The sequence below is a fragment of the Anopheles ziemanni genome, chromosome X, assembly GCF_943734765.1.
Source record: "Anopheles ziemanni chromosome X, idAnoZiCoDA_A2_x.2, whole genome shotgun sequence".
NCBI lineage: Eukaryota > Metazoa > Arthropoda > Insecta > Diptera > Culicidae > Anopheles > Anopheles ziemanni.
Genome location: NC_080707.1, coordinates 15,909,579 through 15,924,494, shown reverse-complemented (window position 1 = coordinate 15,924,494; position 14,916 = coordinate 15,909,579). Strand labels below are relative to the sequence as shown.

The 14,916-nt window shown below is 46.5% G+C and overlaps 4 protein-coding genes across 4 annotated transcripts; 1 reads left to right on the top strand and 3 right to left on the bottom strand.

Annotated features, from left to right (window-relative positions):
• Positions 1–5,357: 5,357 nt before the first annotated feature.
• Positions 5,358–6,479, bottom strand: LOC131291176 (nucleic acid dioxygenase ALKBH1). The gene is made up of 3 exons (XM_058320367.1): positions 6,384–6,479; positions 5,781–6,313; positions 5,358–5,709 (listed from the first exon to the last, which is right to left on the bottom strand). The coding sequence occupies exons 1-3, from the start codon at positions 6,477–6,479 to the stop codon at positions 5,358–5,360; spliced, it is 981 nt and encodes a 326-aa protein (XP_058176350.1).
• A 1,670-nt stretch (positions 6,480–8,149) lies between these two features.
• On the bottom strand, positions 8,150–9,900 carry LOC131291175 (protein vreteno-like). Its single transcript, XM_058320366.1, has 2 exons — positions 8,839–9,900; positions 8,150–8,776 (listed from the first exon to the last, which is right to left on the bottom strand). The coding sequence occupies exons 1-2, from the start codon at positions 9,898–9,900 to the stop codon at positions 8,168–8,170; spliced, it is 1,671 nt and encodes a 556-aa protein (XP_058176349.1). The 3' UTR covers positions 8,150–8,167.
• Positions 9,901–11,025: 1,125 nt separating this feature from the next.
• LOC131290928 (nuclear nucleic acid-binding protein C1D-like) lies at positions 11,026–11,774 on the top strand. The gene is made up of 2 exons (XM_058320116.1): positions 11,026–11,335; positions 11,394–11,774. Exons 1-2 carry the CDS (start codon positions 11,072–11,074, stop codon positions 11,589–11,591), a joined length of 462 nt encoding a protein of 153 aa, XP_058176099.1. The 5' UTR covers positions 11,026–11,071; the 3' UTR covers positions 11,592–11,774.
• A 742-nt stretch (positions 11,775–12,516) lies between these two features.
• LOC131291174 (long-chain-fatty-acid--CoA ligase-like) lies at positions 12,517–14,268 on the bottom strand. Its single transcript, XM_058320365.1, has 2 exons — positions 13,132–14,268; positions 12,517–13,071 (listed from the first exon to the last, which is right to left on the bottom strand). Exons 1-2 carry the CDS (start codon positions 14,266–14,268, stop codon positions 12,517–12,519), a joined length of 1,692 nt encoding a protein of 563 aa, XP_058176348.1.
• Positions 14,269–14,916: the final 648 nt, after the last annotated feature.

Here is a 14,916-nt window from a genome sequence, read left to right as displayed (position 1 = left end):
AAATTGCTGTATAAATGTGTCGTGGTTTTAAGCATTACTGGACACCTTTTTTTGTTCGGGCCGGTGACACAGACACCAGATGTTCGTTTCAGGAGGTCGGTTCACACGGACAATGGGGTAGCGCGAACACCACTGGCAACCATGCCCCGCCGCGGGACCCGGCTGCGAGATGCTGTGATAAATCCACACGAATTAATAACTGTTCGTGCCCAAATCAACGCACTAATTGCGGACTCGCCCGGCATATATTTCCTGCCACGCTCGAGAGAGCCGCGGCAGGGAGGGAAGGGCGGGCCACTGAACGATCGGACCCATCAATTTGAGGCGCGCTAAGAGTGGGTATCAATCGTAGCGAAGCTTTCAATTTAATTACGATATAGCGAACTCGAGCAGGGTCCGCTTTCGGCTGAACTCACACGCGACGCGGCGTACGCTTGCTTGTTTTAGAGCCCCGCGTGTGTGTGTTTGATGCAGTACGTTCACACCGAAGTGCCTATCTACTGATGAGTCGGCAAAGATGAGATTAGAGGGCCCGGGCAGATGCCATTTCGGGCACGGCTTCGAAAACGCGGTTGCCCAATCCTTGGGCCGTGTGTGTGTGTCTCGAAGGTCTGCCTGTTTTTCGCTCGCGATTCAATTACGATTGCCTGCCACGCACGGCGGAAGGCGAAAGAGTCCCTCTGCCAGTGTCCCAAGCTAATTGTCACCAGTTTGACGGCGTCGGTGCAACGGGTCGCACAACTAAACGCTAGGGTTCCCAAAATAGACGACGAGACCGGGTAGGCTCGGAAGCTCCCACACCCGCGCGAACAAGGGAGCTAATTGGTAGCTTGTTCTCACATCGGCAGCAACGGGGTAGGGTAGGAGATCCGGTTAATCAAACCGGTTGTGCTATCGCTCCCGGTCGCCTCCCGGCTGCAACTCCTGCTACCCCTGGGCCAGTAGCGGTCTCCTAGTAGCGACCTAATTCGGCCTCTAATTGAGCCTACGACATCCTGGCGAAATGGTCATAAATTGTGCAGTGAAATGATTTTATTTTAATTCGACAGCCGATGCAGGCAGGCAGTAGGCGACAGGAAACCGACAATAGGAACCAAAATTGGCCCATAAATCAAAATCGCAGCCAAACCGCAAGATCGCTGTCGAACGCCCACCAACCGGAAAAGCCACAATGTCCACCACTCACCTCCGTTTGTTCACACACACACACTCACACACAGGTGCTACGAGGAAAGTGTCGCGATTCGAACCGGGAGTCGGTCCGTCAGCCGGACGGAACAATCACCGATAGGTGGGAGTTGGTCCCTACCCCGACGGTGTCCCGACCCCTGCATAACAACATTGTGTGTGTGTGTGTGTGTGTGTGTGCGCCATCGAGATATGCCGGAATCGGTCCACTTAGTCGCACCCTGCCGGGCGTTAATAGAAATGTTACAGTGTGTGCTGATTGGCCGCATGATAAATCACCGACCGTCGATGATGGATGAGGTGGGCTGGCAGGCAAGCAGGCCGTGGCCGTGGCCTTTTATTTTCTCCTTCTGCGAGCGACGGCACCATCAACATCGCTTTTCGATTAGCGATCACCTCTTCTTACGGTGCGTACCTCAGAATCGCTTATCGCCATCGGTGGATCACTAAAAACGATCGCAAGTATTAGTAGTTACCAAGCTGGCCAAGCTTTGAAAAAGGTAAGGCCATAAGAACTCAACAAGATCTATGAGGAGAAATCTAAGTCATCGAAGCAAATCACAAAACCAAAACCGAACCAAACCCATTGGCAGATCATTTGCTTACGGAATGTTTGCAGACTTTTGGCTCCATTAATAATGGATGGAATACACCTTCCGTGGGTGACGATCGAGGGAGAAAAACAGAGAAAAACAAACATCCAAAGCCTTACAGTTAAGCCTCGGAGGTCACTTTGGAGGTCACCAACGGAAGCAAGTCCAGAGGAAACGTTTTTCTAAAGCCGAGTCGGAATATACGCTCCATCTATCCAAATTTACTTTTGTGTTGATTTCTTAACATTTAATGCTTTACTTCTTAACACGAGAAAGGAGTACAAATCTGAAAAATTCAATACTGTTTAATTTTGAAATTGAAACTAAAATACATCGGAAAAATAAAAAAAATATATCGGAAAAAATGCGTGTAATTTGCGTGCCGGACTCAACTCTTGGAAGCTATGGAAACCCTTAAATACAAGTCTCGGACTCTCTCGGAAAGACTCGAACACAAGTTTTCCATACAAGTACTTGTATTGATCGTGCATGGAAGTTTTTAAAAACTCGGAAAAATTACGTGTCCTTTCCATGCAAGTATGTAAAGAAAACCGGAGATTTTTGTTTAAAAATTTAAAAAAACCTAGCATGCAAGTTTTTAAAAAATCGGAAAAATGCGAGCACCTAGCATACGATTTTATCGAAAAAACCGCAAATTTTTGTTCGTGATTTTTGACGTGTAAATTTCGTGAAAATTGTATGCAACGTGCATGCAAGTTTTCCCCACTTCCTTAAGACTTGCATACAAGTTTTCCCTGAAATGCCCTAGCGAAAACATCCGGGAAAACTTGCATGCAAGTTGCATGCAATTTTCACGAAATTTACACGTCAAAAATTTGCGGTTTTTTTGATAAAATTGTATGCTAGTTGCTCGCATTTTTCCGAATTTTTAAAAACTTGCATGCTATGTTTTTTTAAATGTTTATACAAAAATCTGCGGTTTTCTTTGGTATTTGGTACTTGTATTTAAGGGTTTCCATACAAGCTTCCAAGAGTTGAGTCCGGCACGCAAGTTACACGCATTTTTACCGATTTTTTAAAAACTTGCATGCTAGGTTTTTCAAATTTTTAAACAAAAATCTGCGGTTTTCTTTACATGCTTGCATGGACTGCAGTGTCCGATAGCAGCGTTAACTCGCGCCAGACAGTAAGTACGCGTGTAAGAACCCACAGAAGAGAGTTCTTACTGATGATGATTTTTCCGCGCTTTTCACACATTTCAGTGTCTCGTCAAGGAGAAAGAAGCGGCTTAAAGTGAACATCAACGCGTTCTACGTGTTCCATGACGGAGTGCCAGAGGAGGGGTCGGACGATTTCTGGATGTTTCGCCTGATCGCCTTCCGAACCGGACGATATGTATATACTATTATTATCGATATAGCAAAATAATACAACAAACAAAATTATTTTCCTGCATGAAAATAATTATTATGGGAAAGAAAAGATATCCTGAACTCAGCTCATATAATGTAATACGAATGGGGTAAACGAATTCTGAAAAGAAGAGCGGGCAGTTGTGAAGAGAATTCTTTTACATCAAAATGACGACAAAATTTCTCGTTGGGTAATCATTATACATGACGCAAGTGAAAGACATTGATTTAAACTCAACACCAAAACGAGTAATGTGAGAGGCAAGCTGTCTCTAATATTTCGAAACATTCCACTAACAGCCAATTTTTTTTTGTGCGGCACATTTTAACTTCATTATGTTATCCATTTATAGACCACGCTTGTGAACGGATGCAGTGCGACGACCTCATAAATATATAAAGCACCGGACTTATCGCGAAGCGGCCAGATCCTGGTTGGTTGGTTCAACTCTGCATCGCAAAACGAATCGAAACAGTGTCCAGTTGGACCAGCCGCCACTGGAAGGGGAAGATCTTAGGGGATTTCCGTACCTCGCCTCCAGTTTCACCCGCCGGGTATTCCACCATCGGTATGTCAATATTTGGATTGGAGCGGCAATGATTTCCCGCGGGCAAATTCGATGCCCAAAATGGGGGAGGGGTAATGATGCATTTCGGGCGAGAGATACATAAAAAGTAAAGCGAACCGCGACTCAGACCGACACACTAAACCTCGGTGTGCCCGGTGGCGAAACCGAACGCAATAGGTTTATGCAAATAGGCGCTCCTTCGGGTGACGGTGGGAGCGGGAGCTTTGGTAAAGTAGTAAATCGACATTGGACAGCGGTGGGTGAAGAAAGGTGACGGTCGCTGGTCACCACCAGACCCCGACGTGACCGTTTGCAGCATCAAATCACAATTTTACACCGTTTACGACCGCGAAAGCCGCTTAAAACGGAGCCAGGTTCCCGTAACCCGAGGCTCGGCGCAGTCCGGTAGAACCGAACAGCACAATGTAGCGAACCGCACGGAGCCGAACCGGATGGTGAGGGATAATGGTGGTAGCTCCCGATGTTTCCTAACCATCCCCAGTAGCCACGGCGGCATGCTACCGAAATGAGCCTGAATATTCTAGCGACTATCAGTGTGTGTGTGTGTGTGGAGAATAGCGGGCAGCGGGTTAATCGGATTACCATTCATAATTCATTAATTGAAGGCGAGCAGTCTGCGCGCGAAACGCTCACCGTCATTAGGTGCCACCGTAATTTTCACACAAGCAGCTTAGCGCGAGGTCCTCCACGATTGCCCGACGTTGCCGACCGTTTGCGTTCAAGCCGTTGAGCCGTCCACATACTCTAACAGTATAACACGCTCCTGCTGGAAGCATTGTAAGAAATAGTAATCAAATATTTGCAACGTTTGCATCTTGCGAAAGATTACCGGTCTTGCCCAACGAAGTATTGATAGCCAATCGGACCAACCCGATATACCCGCCAGGCTGCCCAACAAAAGGTCAAGCATCCGGAACCCCCTTTCGGGCAACATTCGGATCAGACGATCTAAGAAGATCAGCAGTATGGTTAGGCATGGCATGGGAAAGATAAAAGGATTTAGTCACCATGTTCTTGATGAAAAGATGTGAGTTGGGAAAGATAATAAGAAATAACAAATAGTTTAAATAAAGCTAAATCGATTAAGAATAATCTGTCACAGCATTAACATTGTAGGAAACTTAAAAGAACCAGGACATTGTGGCATTGTAATTATTCCAGCTAAAACCTACCAGTAAAATGCATAACTTATCTTGGCTAGTTTCTTTCTTACCCATCATTAGAAAATTCTCTTCCACTCTTGTTCATAAACCAAGTAATTTATTAAACACTTTTCAACCTAAACATGTATGTTCTACAGCGTTTTACATCTCATCTAGCAACCCCGGTTGGAATAACTGTTCAATATTGTACTCAGAACAAACGAGTTATTCAATGTACTCAGAATAATCGCATAATTTAAAGTAAATCGCCAGAAACGGAAACTGTATCTAATATTGACTTTGCCATAATGCAGGATACACCCGCCTCGGCTGCGCTACTGTACACGGCTTACCTTCACGACGATTGCTGGCACAATGAGGACTTAGAAGCGTACGGTTGAACCTCCGTGCACCCCTAAGACACACATGCTAGGCCAACTCATTAACGCATACCACACACTTACAAAAATATTAACTAACCTCCGCATTCTTCGAGCTGTCCAGAACCTGCTGATTCTCTTTTAACACTTGTCGCACGTTAATATTGATTCGGCATTGTTGGACGTATTCGTCAATCAAGCTCCAATCTTTTTCACAAATCGGATCTGTCTCCGAACTACCATCGTTCGTGGGTTTCCACCGGTCATTGCATTTGCCCACGCCCTCTGGTAGATCCGAATCGAGAAATACACGCGGAACCGCGTGATAACACTGCCTGCTGGCGCCGGTCATGGCAAGAACATCTCCACTTCGTAGTAGGATCGCGTCCGCCTGCTCATCCCGACTGGTTCCGCCTATGAGAAACACAGCAGGCTGTCCAAAACTATGAAAAAAAGAAAAGGGGGGGGACAGTTATCCTGCACCACACGGCTAATTGGATGGTGTTTTTTTTACCTTAACGAGAGCAGTGGTGCCGTCAAATCGTCCTCGGAATGATCGGTGTGTCCGGCGAGTGTGGTTCCGACAGGGTAGTAGTTAACGATAGCCGCCTCCGGTGAGAAACGTTCAAATCCGAGGACTGCCGCGATGGTTCTAACTAATTTGGCAAGGTCTGGTGGAAACATTTGCTTTCTGCTCTCCGCATACACCTTGTTCGACCAGTCGTACTGATATCCCAGTGTGGACCAACGCAACTTGCTTGCGAATTTCCGTCTTTCCAACGAATTGCTCATTGTACTCAACGTTTGCCACCATCCATTGCCGAGCGACCGGTTACCGCCATCTATGGCAGATAGGTTCGTGGTGTTTGGGTGAGCGGGATAGTCGATCAAGCTGGCCGCCATCCAGTGGCGCTGGCCTGCTGGAGTAAACGGATTGGCAATGACAAACAGACCGGGCCGGGTAGTTACCCTAAAGATTTGCCATTCTTGGACCGGTCGAAAAACGGAGGCGTCCCATGTTCCACCGATAAAGTTTGCTTCAATCGCCTGCAAAAACCAAACTATTTAAGCTGACGATGTGTAGTTATTTCAACTTGCAAGTTAGTTTTATCTGCACCTGGAACGGGTAGCTATCGTCGCCAACTAGTAACACATGATTGAGCGAAGGAGGAGGCTTTTTCGCTTTGTAGTACTTAAAAGCACATTGAAACATATCAGCAGGCACAGTTTGATAGCGCACCAGCGTGGTTGGTTAGCAGTGCGCCGGGTTCCTGAAATAGGTTGGCGAGAAGTAGGGTTATCATGGCCGCGTGGCCGCACATATGGCCTTAGTAGCCGGTCCTTTACTAACTAGAGGTCTATGCCTCCAGGTTAGCTTGGGAAGGCCCAGGAAGCTGGATTCCAAAGCCGTGCTGGAGTAAATCCTCTCTGAGGGAGAAGAAGAAGAAGAAACGTATTACCAAACTAACCCAAAATTTGCTACGAAGGTAAATTTTTGTACAACTAAACCACATTTACTCCAAAAATAAGTATTACACACCATAAGGAAACTAATATTACGATTGTTTACTTTTGTTTATTATCCGGCCCCTTTGACGTTTCACGTCTTTCGCGGATTTCCGTTTATACTCCCTACATTACGAATAGAATAAAATTCGTAATCATTCGCAATATTATCAGTAATTCAGCAAACCTAGAGCAAAGACATTGTAAACTATTCGCCCAGATTGAAATATTTACAAATCTAGTTAGACGAATAAGCATAAACATTAAGAATAAAGCATACATTCTAATTAAAAGGTAAAGTGAAACATTCTCCGAAATTTTCAAGTGCCTAAAAGTATGCAATAGGCAGCAACAGGTTGCGTTTCTTTAAATTAAAATTTTTCGTACGGTGCTGTTAATGGCAAACAATAACTTTTTCATCGGCACTATAATTTTATAAAAAGTCGAGTCATCTTTTTTTATTCAAAGAATCCTAGAGCACTACTAGATAAACTAGCTCCAGACTGTATATGGTATATTTTATGTGTTTTTCTAAAACATATTCCACTGCATTTCAAAACCGTCCCCGTTGAGAAGTTAGGGTATGTAGTAGTAAAACTTACTATCTGATTGCTCACATTAGGCAATTATAATAATCATATGATAATTAATGAAAACCGTAAAATCCCAGATGAGGCCCCCTACATTTGGCACAAATATTTACCAAAAAAAAAAAAGCAAACGAACGGCAAATACAGCGGCACATTTCCATACAGTGCAAAACGCTAAAATCAGCATATTCAAACGAACAGTTGTGACTTGCTAATGCTTTCCAAGAATCGTGATCCAGCGATTGAATAATAATAGTCCTGACATAATATTTTTATTTCAAACTCGAATGAAACGTAATCCACTTAAATATAACTTGCAATCGTTTGATCGGGAGATCTATTCTATGAATTTGAAGCTGTCTAACGGCAATACAAAAGGCAACTCAGTTAGAATTTGTCCTAATTGTCCTTAGCTGAATTCGAAATGTTCGCCGACTGTCTTACAAATACCCCTATCTTTCTCGTTCTTTATTTTTTAAGTATGTATAAATTCGCCAGTTCTTCAAATGTATGATGCCTTACATATGTTCACATTGTAACGACATTTTATCGCTCATTATATTTTCAAGCTTCTAGATCCATAAATTCACAGCTTCTACATTGCATATCCGATCGTACCGATGCGAGTAATTCATTAATCAGAAGCATCTCAGTTATCTTATATAAGTATGTTAGTACCAAAAAAAAAAGGCTGCTCTAAGAAAATATTGTATGACAATTGTTTTGAAAAATTAAATGACTCCCACTCACTGCCACGTTTCTCTTTTCCTTACACATAACGGTGCTAATAAATGTCATTAAATTGTTAAATGCCAGGGCCTCCGGCCGGATTGTTTGGAAGAGTTTCTGTGAATTTGGTAAACAAATGTATGTTCAATAGATTGTACGTTTCTAAGATATCACCATCGATGGTAAATTCTTCCTTTTGGATCTGCGAAATGTCCACGCTCAGTAACTCGTTTTCGGGTAGGTAACGATCGAGAAATTTCAAATCTATCTCCAATCCACCGGTTTGGGCCTCGAGCAACCCTTTAACGATTCCGTCGTGCGTACGAACCTCCGTTGCAAACTGGCCAGGAATCTTCCGAATGTGCTCCAAATCCGCTTTCACCATGCAACCAAAGTCGCAAAGAAACAGTGACGGTTTGCGATCACCAACAGTCTCTTGACATACGGCCCGATGCCAGCGATCCATGCTTCGCACCAGACACAGCTCTCCTAGGCGTGGGGTAAAATCCCGTTGGAAAGTTGACACCTTCTTTCCATAGTGCTGCAGTTTACCCTGGAGCTTCTCCAGGTACGGCAGGTCATCCATGTCAATCCAGGTAACGCGGCCGTCAAACTTTATGGTCATCCGATTCAAGATCATAATGCGCTTGTTTTCCCCCAAAGTGGGAGGCTTATAGCCCAAGTCCTAAAAGAAATTGACGCGGTTAGTTTTCATACACACGTTTCGACATCCTTACCGCTACTTACCTCGTACATGATGAAGGCTTCGTGCTCCTTTTGCGTCAATATTGGAGGGATAGTGATCAAACGATTGATATGTTCGTTCACACTCTTAAAGTTCGCAGTGCGTAGCTGCACATCAATCATGTTGTCTCCCTCTAGCTTATGCTTCATCTCGAGGCATTTCCCTTTGAGTTTGTTTAAATATTGCACCGCTGTATCCACCTCCCCAAACTCATCCGTAATATTCGCAAGACACACCTTGTAGACGAACACTTTGCGGTACTTTAATCCCAAATCGTCGATGGGCATCAACGACGCGTTGCTAACGAAGCATACCGTGCCATGTTCGATAAATACACACTTCGACTCCTTCGGACCAGGCTCGGTCAACAGCACCCTGCCGTACGTGCCGTGTGGCGCACCCGGTGCTAAATAAATCTCGCCAGCGACGACTTTCACTTCTGTCCCATCACGAGTTGCATTGCTCAGACTTGCCAATTCGCAATCGGCAATCGCTGTGCAGTAGTCGAACACCACCGCAGGGTCCAGCGACCGAACAAATACGATAGCTTGTGTTAGGACGGCTGTAATGCAAACATGTGCCTTGGTTGGAAGCTTATCTCGCTTAAGAAAAGGGTCATGCACTACGGGAATCGCCGGCGGTGGTTGCCCTTTCGGAGGGCATACGTTGTCGACGTGGTGCTGCTTGTGGTGACCCGTCGAGCAGTATGGATTGTCGCACTTCGAACAAGTAGCATCAGCAAAGTCGCCGCACACTATGCAGTCCAGAAGTGGGCCGAAGGCGGCTTCCTGTTCTTTAGTGAGGTTAGAATATCTATACACCTTCTTCTCCGGGTCGTAATGTCCACCGCGCCCTTCGAAGGACTTGGTAACAGGCTTTTTTGATAATTTCTTTTGCCCGCTTGGTTTCGATCTCCGATCGATTTCCACCGGAAGCACCTGCTGAATGCTAAAGAACCGCTCAGGATCAACCTTCCTCAGCAGTGGTCCCGCGACGGTAGAAAGGTAATCATTCTTCGTACCAAGTACTGCAACCTCGGGAAATTTTATCGCTAGTGGAGGCATCACGCTGTAATTAATGCGTTTCTGGAGACTTTTCTCCTGCCACGATTCGTCGTAATGCCATTGGGCAGGTGTTTTATCATCCTTTTCGGCTGGCCTACGCTTCGGGAAACATATTTGAGCATGGAAATGCAATGACAATTTATTGATGGCCTCGATGGCGCACAACGCTTCGCTGCAAAGATAAACGAAAATAGCAGCAATAAAGTAAGTGTTAGAGGTAAGGATAAGGCAACAATAACTACCCTTCACAGGAAAATTCTACGAATCCAGTATATGAATCGTTCCGCGGTTTACTGGTTCTGATGACTTTCCCGTACGATTTACACAAGTTTCGCAATCCTCGGGCCGTTACGAGTGTCACATTCGAAATTTTTATCGTAGTAAGCGGAGGCTGCTTCATATATTCTGTGTAGCTGCAGTCAAGCAGATCTAATCCATCTTCATCCTGATCCATTATTTTACGTGGTGATTTTCCAACAACTGCTACCGGCAAGCGTACACCAACAATTGTATTTGTCAACAGATTTTAACGTCAAAACCAAGATGAATGAAATGTAAAGGTTATGTCACATTATATGTCAACATCGGCCATTGTTGGTATAAAAATTTAGCACAATTAAAAACCGTATTAACCACAAGTGGTCGAATCATTAGTTATTGTATTTTAAGCCCCGAGCCCGTGATCATTTCGGCCAATGAGGACCAGAAGTCAACGAAATGATTATAATAAGCATCGAAGTATAGATCATGAGATGTAGGTCATGGTGCTTGCAGTTAATGATTGGCTATAATAAGTAATAAAGCATTATTGGTATCTATTTAATAATATTGGATGCTTATTGATAAACTTTGATCATCTACATGGTGCACTAGAAAAGCAGCAGCAACGCACGTTCGTAATACATACCGTAATAAACATTCACTTTGGTAGAAATACAATCTGGGAAACGTCAAACTGGCTGTACCAAAGACAACCTGTAAATATTTAACAACCTTTATTGTACGCCGCGTGTTTTTATTACAGTGCTAGCCTCGATAGCCGGTGCCTTGTGGGTAAGCTTTTTACAGCAGAATCAAGCGATTTAGTTTAATGTAAGCATACATTAACTTAACTCTACAGGAACTGAAACGGGCAGAAGTGTAGCCAAGTCGGTGGAAAGTGGTGCGCATCATGGGAGAACCATTTTCAATTGATGACGTCGATCGGGATGCATACGGCGAGCTTCGGGACAGTGTGGTTTTCATCCAGCGAAACGAACAGCTCTCGCTGGCGATCGAAAAAATCCAAAAGAGTCTCAATGTCGCCTGCCAAGAATACAAGAACTATAGCAACTTTACATTCGAAGAAAAAGCCCGATACGATTCGCTACTTGCGTACAGCGTAAATTCGTTGATTTGGATGTATCAGAAGCTGACCGGCGCTACCGACCTTGCGGTAAGTTTGTGTTTCAAACGGTAGGATGACTCTGTAATAATTGTTATCTGTTGCTTAGGATTCTATAAAGCACGAGCTTGGCCGCGTGCGGGCCGCAATGGAACGCACGAAAGAAATACACGACTCGCTCACCGAGCGGCCCCGGTTGAACCAGCAGGCGGCAAAACGCTTCATCCGCGCCGGTCTGTACGATGCGAACAAACCGGAAAAGTCGACCGATACTCCACCAAACAAAAAGATACGGTTTGACGACTAACACGCGGTAATAGATAAGGTTAGCGATACTTCAGTTCAAGGTGTACCAAAATATTAGTTGTTAATCATAAGTTCCACCTAGGCTACGTCAGGTAAAGGCAAAGGAAGATGAATACTTTTGTGCCGCATAACGTCGAAACATACCGTCTGTAATACCGTTCGAAGTAGAACATCATGCATTGAAACAAGTCAGTCAGTCATTGATCGACGTTCTTTATCATCGCTGTACAATGATCTTTTTTTAGGCAGCAGAATGATTAAGCGGGTAAAAATTGGGGACTAAATTACCCTCCAAGAAAAAGGCAACCAGAACAATATTGCCAACTATGCCATTTAAATTTGTATTGCCACTTGAGGAAAAGCTACCCGAACTCGTAGTCTTTTTTGGAATGATTTTTCTCCATTCGTTGTAGCAGCGAATGCACCACGAGTGGAGGTTTTGTATGCTCATTCCATTTTCCCTGCGCTAGGGGCTCTAAGGACAGCCGAGTTTAATCATGCATAATATTTCAATATATTAGGCCAAACCAGCCATTGTGATGAACCAGTCAACCTTTTCGAAGAAAGCAATGTTGATGAACCAAACTTGGTCGTAAAAGCGTACATGAAAGCTGCCGCGAACTATGTTAATATACATTCAATCTGAATTCTTCGAATGCTCTTCACGAACAAAGGGTGTATTAAGGAAGACATTGCAACAAGGAATTTCGTAACCCTTACAAGCAGTGTGCGTGTTATAGGAACGTGTAAAGTATTTTTATAAGAGGCGCGTTCACATACGTCAACAACCTGGATAGGGTTTCGGTTGAGTTAAACGTTAGAAATAAAGTGTAACGCAGCTTTACCACCGTATATTTGTAGGATTTTCTTCTATCAGAGCCGGTGGGTTTGCGTAAAATGGAGGAAATGTAAAATTTCAATTAGTCTCAGTCATAGATTCTAAATGAGTTAGCATACATCTCCACTGCTATATCCTTTGCGGAGCTGCGTTTCACTTTCCCATTTGCAGTCATGGGTAGCTGTCCGACGAAGAATACACCACCACGGAGTCGTTTATGTTCGGCGGAGACGCTTTTCTCCAAGTGATCTAGCACGCTTTGCTTCGACAGTGCGTCACCCGCCGGCCCCTCTGCCCGCACAATGAGTGCCATGGCGAGATCATCGAATGGCGCTGCCGGATCCGGGACGCCAACAACCGCCACCAGCCGCACACCGGGCATCTCGCCGATAATACTTTCGAGCTCGGCCGGCGCCACCTGACGGCCTCCGACTTTGAAGATCTCCTTCATGCGCTCGACCAGAAAGAGGAACCCGTCCGTGTCGAAACGAGCGATATCGCCGGTGCGAACGTAGCCGTCCTGGTCGAGGGCGCCCGCGGTAGCGACTGGATCGCGGTGATAGCCGAGGAACGGATGTGCGGGGCGCACGAGCAGCTCACCGGGTTCGTTTGGCCCTAGAAGGCGACCCTCCGCGTCGACGATCTGCACGTAGAGAGAGAACAGTGACAACCCGGGGAACCGTGCCACACCCGATCAACGTACCTTCGCCTTAACACCGGGAGTGAGGAATCCGACCGAATCGGCGCGCGGCACGTACTCGTAAGCCACCGGACCCGCCTCGCTCATGCCGTAGCCGACAAAGCATCGACCACGGCCGCTAACCACCGCCTGTTGATTGATGGCGGCCCGCAGCGTGATCGGCACCGGGCTCCCCCCGACGGCAAACAGTTTGAGCGAGCGAAGCCGATCGCCACCGTTTTCCAGCATTCGGATCATGTCCGCGGCCAGTGTGGGCGTCACAAGCAGGACGGTCACATCGTACCGCTGGCACAACTCGATCGCTAAGCCGGGCGACGTGGGTTCGCTAGTGATGATGCGCCGGATGCCATTGAGCACCCCCGTCATCAGCATCTGCAGGCCGGATATCCAGTAGAGCGTGCTGAAGCACAGGATCGTATCGTCACGGTCGAGCTGACTGATCCGCTGGTAAGGCGCGATGAGCTGTGCGTGCGAGATGCGGACCGCCTTCGGCATACCGGTCGTCCCAGAGGAACAAACAATGGCCGCCGTTCGCCGCTCCGAATCGCCCAGGTACGGCGGGACGTACGCGTCCTCCAGTTTCGACACTTTCCCCCCGAGCAGCGTGTCGATGCAATAGCACTGCGGGTCAGCCGGCTCGTGGTCCGTCATCTGTAGCACACCTACCTTGTCAAACTCGAGCAGCAACCCTGCAAAAGTGTCACCGACCGCCGCCCGCACGGACGGCAGCGTTTGACGGTCAGTGATCATGGCGCGAGGCCGCATGATGCCCAGCATATTGCGGATCTCTTCGGAGCTGAACGCCGGATCGAGCGTGCCGATTGGGATGCCGGCTAGGAAGCACCCGATCGCGACCGGCGCCACGTTGTCGGAGTTCCGCGCGATAAGCACCACCGGGTCGCCCCCATCGGCGGGCGCGTTGCTCAAGTGGTCCTGCAGGAACAGGGCAAAACGAATTGCCCGGCGGCGCAGATCGTCGCAGGTCAGCCAAACGTTCGTGTCCGCATTGATTTGCGCCACCTTGGTCGGCGTCCGCTCGAGCACGTTCAGCAGCACTTGGCCGACGCTGGCACGCGGATTCAGCACCGGTGGTCGCGGCCGGGCGGACCAGATGCGTGCCTCGGGATCGTACTGCGTCATGTCCGGATGGTTCGAAGGGAGATCTAGAACTGAACCATTCCACGTCGGTGCTCGTCTCGAGACCGCTCGCATCTTATCTTACCCTTTCTTGAGAGAACAAGTGGCCACTCAAGATACTATACTATCATGTCAGGAGAAGAGCCCACCGGTACTTCATACGAACCTGTTATAATCAAATCTCGTACATTTATTTTCTCTGCAGAAACAACACCTTTGGCTTTTGCAATAAACACCCGTTAATCCCAACGCAATCCACGGAAACCGGTGTGTCAGGTTTGTTTCCCCCCGGTATTTATTCCATCAATGAAGTGCTCAACCACGTTCTGCTGGGCTCTTTTACGTGTTGGAACCAATCGAGTGGTATCTTGACTGCGAAGCACTAGCCTTCCGAACGGAATTACCTATCTACTTAACCTATTTGTTTGTTTACGTTTTACATGTTTTATAATTTTGCCGTTACAAACCGGACGGTGCCGATTGGCTGCTCTGCTCAAGGTCAGAGCACTGGTTGTCGTTTTATTTTTTTACAATTCGTCATCGTGAACAATTTCCACGCGATTTTCCAGCGCCCAATCGCCTTGGAACCAAATACGCTCCCCGAGGTAGTCGATGTAGTAGCTGGCGTTTTTCGATACATAGAGTGAAAAC